Source organism: Fragaria vesca, linkage group LG4, assembly GCF_000184155.1.
Source record: "Fragaria vesca subsp. vesca linkage group LG4, FraVesHawaii_1.0, whole genome shotgun sequence".
NCBI classification, from domain to species: Eukaryota; Viridiplantae; Streptophyta; class Magnoliopsida; order Rosales; family Rosaceae; genus Fragaria; species Fragaria vesca.
This window is the reverse complement of record NC_020494.1, coordinates 21,630,333-21,636,051: the sequence shown is the minus strand read 5'-3', so window position 1 is coordinate 21,636,051 and position 5,719 is coordinate 21,630,333. Positions and strand designations below refer to the sequence as shown.

General features: G+C 35.6%; 1 protein-coding gene across 1 annotated transcript; it reads right to left on the bottom strand.

Annotated features, from left to right (window-relative positions):
• Window positions 1-597: 597 nt before the first annotated feature.
• On the bottom strand, window positions 598-5,201 carry LOC101300246 (probable LRR receptor-like serine/threonine-protein kinase At1g05700-like). Its single transcript, XM_004298518.1, has 13 exons — window positions 5,105-5,201; window positions 4,344-4,881; window positions 3,731-4,208; window positions 3,489-3,625; window positions 3,303-3,374; window positions 3,061-3,132; window positions 2,897-2,977; window positions 2,466-2,613; window positions 2,034-2,273; window positions 1,753-1,879; window positions 1,537-1,599; window positions 1,249-1,438; window positions 598-1,044 (listed from the first exon to the last, which is right to left on the bottom strand). The coding sequence occupies exons 1-13, from the start codon at window positions 5,199-5,201 to the stop codon at window positions 639-641; spliced, it is 2,649 nt and encodes an 882-aa protein (XP_004298566.1). The 3' UTR covers window positions 598-638.
• Between the last annotated feature and the right edge of the window lie 518 nt (window positions 5,202-5,719).

The window sequence follows — 5,719 nt, the reverse complement described above, 5'->3', positions numbered from 1 at the left end:
GAGAGAAAAACCAAATGAATGGGTGAGATGTGAGAGATATGAGATATTTTGAAGCATAAGGGTAAGATAGTCATGATAAAAAAATTGAGCCTGTAAAGTGGACTTGTATGGGTAAAAATGTTGAGGTGGACTTATGCGGAATAAAATGTCTCAATGTAGACTTATATGAAATTTTCTATTTTCTTTTTTGGTTAACATATTCACAAAAAGATAAAGTGTAAGTCAGTAAAAGACGAAATTTAAGTTACTAAAAAGGAAAAAATGGTGTGTGGATTTCACAATCTTATATTATAAGATGATCATAATGAATGAGTGGATCGTGAACAAGTTCAAGCTAGTTCAGTTGTGTGCTCGCAATTTATGTATGGAGTTTTTACTCCTCGCCATTGGTAATATTCTGGCTATTGATTGGAATCGAATAAATTTCTATTTTACAAAAAAAAAAGGTACAAAAGTATTTAAATTTTTGAAAAAAATTGAAGATGTGTATGAAGTAATAAAGATGCGCGGATAATTTTTTTTGTGTTTTATACATTAAAAATTCTATTGAACAGAAGAACATCATATATATAAATTCCATGCATAGTGGGATAAAGGGTAAAATAAAAGGCAGTACTTTATGTTTCGGACTCCACATGTCAAGTTACAAGAGCTGAACTACTTGAATTCGTATCATCATCGCTCTCATGAACCTCTGTAACTGTTGTTACTTGTTCAGAGGTCATCTCAATTTCCAAGCATTCCTTCAATTGAACATACACAGAGCTTATTTCTGGCCTTTGGATTGCTGATGAAGGCACACATGCCATGGCAATTTCTATAGCTTTCCTAGCAGAAAAATGGTTGTAGGTACCCCGTATTCTTGAATCAACTATCTTTTCAATTTCCATATTCTCAAATATAGGAGTCACCCATTGACATATGTGAATAGGAAACGGTTCTACATCTCTTATTATGGCTGCTCTGCCAGTTATTAGCTCCAGCAACACAATCCCAAAGCTGTATACATCATTCTTTTTGTTGAGCTGTCCTGTATTGCAGTATCTGGCGCGCCAGAATGAAGGAAAAAAAAATGTCAATGTCTAATATCATAATGAGTTTTTTTTAAAGCCATGGATATAATGAGTTGTTTTACATGATATATATAATTATATGTATATATATATATATGTACAGTTTTAAGAATAGAAATTTGAAATGCATGTAAATTAGTAGATAACTTTCTTGTTTTGGCAACTTCGTACTTACTCAGCATCAAGGTACCCGAATGTTCCTTTGGCATCAGTTGATATATGAGTGGCACTTTCAGTTGCAAGAACTTTAGAAAGACCAAAATCAGCTATCTTGGCTTGCAACTTTTCATTTAACAAGATATTGGAAGCCTTCAGATCTCTATGGACTATAGGTGGCTTGCAACCATTATGTAGATAATCCAACCCTGCAAAATGACATTTTAACTAAGGTAACTGATGATTGACTTTACTAGTTCTTACATTGATGCTTTTATTAAGATTTCATTGTAATTTCAGTGTTAACCTCGTGCTGCATCCACGGCGATTTGAAGTCGTTCCTTCCAAGTCAAAACGTTTAACGTCAGATCTGCACCGAGATTAGTTGCATATGGTCTTGCATTAGTTACATATGGCTAGGATTCAACAATTTTCTTATGATGATTCTGGACTGATGAGTACAATATATAGATAAGTACATAGTGAATCTAGTTAACCAGCTCATCTTAGTGATCATGACCACCTGATAAATGTTGCTGCAGATTTCCGTTGGCTACATACTCAAAAACAAGTGCCATAGTGTCACCTTCGTCGCAGTAACCAATGAGAGAAACCAAGTTTCGATGATGAGCCGTCATCAATAATTTGACCTGCAATTTGTTATGGCCACAACAGTTAGCAATATGGCCGCAAATCTTGCAATGCGCATATAGTCATATACTACTAGTGCATATATGTATCGTTAGATTTTGAACATCTAGATCATCAAGAACTAGTATAAATTACTGTAACATGTCTAGCTACCTCATTTTGGAATTCTTTCGAGCCTTGCCTTGATGAAGAAGTCAGTAACTTCACAGCGACTTGAATATGATTCTTCAGAGTGCCATGGTAGACTCTTCCGAATCCGCCTTTCCCAATGATTGATGCAAAATTATTAGTAATCTTCACAAGTTCTGAGTATGTAAAGCGTTGACCCTCTGGCTCCAACGACCAGCTTTGGATGGAATTCTGGGTATCTGCACACCAAAACGATTCGAATTGCTTTATTTATACCAGGAACAATAACGTACCTAACATCATTATTTACAAGGTTAATGAGCTACATTCTTGTAGTCTTTTTTTTTTTTTTCTCTTCTGATAAAGAAAAAACATCTGTAATTGGAATCTTAAGCCTTATTAAATATGGAAAACAAAAGGAAAACAAAAACTTCAATATACATTTGGAAGTCTTACCAGGTTTTGTTTCTTTTTAAGGCCCAATAAGACAGCTCCTATTGTCAATAAGAGGATGACAATTACGAGAATTGGCACTACGACAAGAAAAATATTGTGCTTCTTCTTCTTGCATGAAACTTGTATGGATAGATGATTATCACACAAACTGGCATCAAAAGGTTGATGGCAAAAGTTCAGTTATTCTTGTTAAAAACATAAATGCGTATGTAAGACGAGGATGCATGTAATCTAGTTTCAATGGAAATATATATATATATATATATATATCTGATCATGTTGTGTTAGAAAGGAAAACTTGTGGCATCTCTATGCATGTAACAGATGTGGAAATTTTGTGGCATCTCTATGCTAAGATAAGTTATGACATGGTTTTGAAGTGTGTGATGCGAAAATTGAAGGTTTGTGGTTTCATATGTAAAAAAACACACCTTAGCTGCAGTGAACCGTTGTTCCTTCTCTCAATGAGTCTTGATGGAACTAAACCTGTGAAGTTGTTCTTTTCCAAGTTTCTGCAAATTAACATGAATCTCAACTCTTAGTTGTAAGAACAACCTCACTTTTTAGGCTATGCGCACCAAAAGAAATAACTTACAGAACTTTCAATTCTGGCAACTGAGACAAAAACTCTGGAATTGATCCTCTTAGGTTGTTGTTCGATAAATCTCTGAAATCATGAGCAGTACGTAGTCATTTAATTTGGTAAACTTATCAGTATCTTTCCACTTGAGAGAAAGAGACTATTATACTTGCAATGTGATTTTATCAACTCAGATTAGCGTTCATTCTAACTTCATTATTGACACACAGTAAAGGTATGCAAGTATATATACTTACAAAGTTTTTATCATCGTGAGATTGGATATAAAAAGAGATATCTCCCCTGTCAGTCCACTAGAGGACAAGTCCCTGTACATTGTATCCCTTGACTATTAAGCTTATTGCAATATTTGCTGTCCAGTTTATAACACATATATATACAAGTTGAACTCAGAATGGAGATTTATGCATGGAGAGACTTACAAGGATATTATTCTCGTGATGTTTCCAGCATAGCTACACTTCAAGCCTTCCCAAGAGTAGTTTTGAGGGGAACATGGATCCCCTTGCCAGTTTCTTGTAATCTTATAAGCCGACTTGATTTTTGTGATAGCATCAACTATTTTTTCATATCCAAAACAAAATTGTGATCAAATTCGATCTCATATGTACTAAATGGACTTGAGAAAGTAATTAGCTTAATTGTGAAAGGAAAGAATTACTCTGTCGTCTTGGTTTGTCTCTGATTGGGAAGCCGGCTTGACCATATAAATTTCATAAGCATTGAGGATAGGTGGAAGGGTAGAGTTCAAATCCTTCAAGATTGAAAACTTTATATATTCTCCTGTTGGACTCCAAGCCCGTACGCTATAAATAGTTATGGCCGACATGTAATCAGGAGAAAATGGTCCATAATAGAGGTTTCCATAGAAAGTAATATTGAGTTGTCTAGACTCATTTGCTTGGAGCTTTTCTACTTCTGCAAAGTGCATATAAATTTGATACTGTGCATTGTTATCAGAAGGTAGCCAGAAAATATTCATGGAATCATCTGGATTTTCGGGTGTTGCAGCACTACACATGACAACAGATGGAACTTGGTAGCTATTGTCGTCGGTGGTGCTAGTTAACGAGGTATTTATTTGTACCCAATCATCACGGTCAAATGGATACCATATACGATCATGAACATCACTTGGATACCTATATAGACATATTTCACCATTAAATTTTATCTCATATCCAATGAAAATTAATATAAATAAGATTCCATGGAATTTGGATATACTGATAGGTAAAATTCTCGCAACTTTAGGGATTTCCCAGCAAATGACTGACCTGTACTGTTTAGAATTTTGACCAGTGTCATATCGCCAGATTAGTGCCAAGGAGTAGTCCTTCACTTCATAAGTTTCGTTAGGTAAAGGCCTTAGCTCTATTGCTGATATAAATGGAATACCTTTGTTTGACTCCACCAGACAAACATGTATGTAGTTCCGCCGTAGTGTGTGATGTATAAGCTCCTTGTGTGTTGTAGTGTCCGCATCCTTCAACCTCACTGTATCCCAGTAATTAGGCCCAAGATGTAGGTCGAATTCTGGTATTTCATTTTGACCATCATAATTCCCATAGTAGAAACTTGCTCTGATCAAATATTTGGTGCCCTTTGCCACACTTATCTTGTAGCAGTTTCTGGTTCCGTTGGGAAAACTCCTAAAAGATAAGTAAGGTTGTTGATAGCTCTCTCTGTTGTCATGCAATACCAATTTACTTTCACCGGTGTCTATGAATCCCGCGTCTGAGATGTAATGAATGCCTGTTGTCTGTTCAGTGTAGCTTGAATTTTCTGGTAGGCCACAGTCGATGCTAATGAAGCCTTAATCAGACAGACACAGAGAGAGTTGTTAGTACTCTTAGCTCTTAAGTATAAGGGATGATATCCATGTATCAAATTCGTCATTTTCAAAATTGAATGATGTTAAATTCATTGAATCAAAAATATGTGTGTATAACTCTGTGTGTGTGTGTCTGAGAAAATTTTACACTACAAAATAGTTAAAATACTACTAAGATAAGTTCCTGTACTGCTGATAGTATACCTGATTGATCATCCTGAGCATGAACTAGAAGCTGAATATTAAGAGCAAAACAACCGAATACTACGAAGAGAAAGAACTGCTTAAATCTCTGCCACATCGTTACACGCTTTGTGAGACGTTTCAGACTCGAATTTGGGAAAGAAGTATGCAGATGGGAACTACTACTAGTCGATCAAGTCATGGTATATCCAGACTTGAAAGAATTAGTGGCAAGTTCATGAGTTTGGTCATCTATGATGAAATCCCCAAGTTGATGCTTTCAACAATGATCATCAGGGTACTATTAGTTGAGGACCAAGTAGTTCTTCTACCAACTAAGAGAGCTTAGCTTGCTGTAGTCAACTATGTCTAAACATTTTTTTTTTTTCTGGTTTTTTTTGTTGTGTGTGTGTGTGTGTGTGTGTGTGTGTGTGTGTGTGTGTGTGATCCTGGTTGTGAAGACGACTAAGTATTAACAAATCACTAGTGTATGAAGTGCAACTTGGGATGAATTATGAAGAAGAAACTTTTCCCAAACTTCTACCAATCCTCCTCTCTGACTTTTATGTCAAGGAAATAGTATGTGAATGAGTCAGATCATTCTATACAAGTTTGTCACTAGCTCTATGTATACTC

Coding starts and splice junctions, on each gene's coding strand:
- LOC101300246 (XM_004298518.1), bottom strand. CDS start 5,201: ATGTGGCAGAGATTTAAGCAGTTCTTTCTCTTCGTAGTATTCGGTTGT. Junction 4,209..4,343: donor CAAAATTCTAAACAGTACAG/GTCAGTCATTTG, acceptor ATGTCTATATAG/GTATCCAAGTGATGTTCATG. Junction 2,274..2,465: donor TTAAAAAGAAACAAAACCTG/GTAAGACTTCCA, acceptor GTATAAATAAAG/CAATTCGAATCGTTTTGGTG.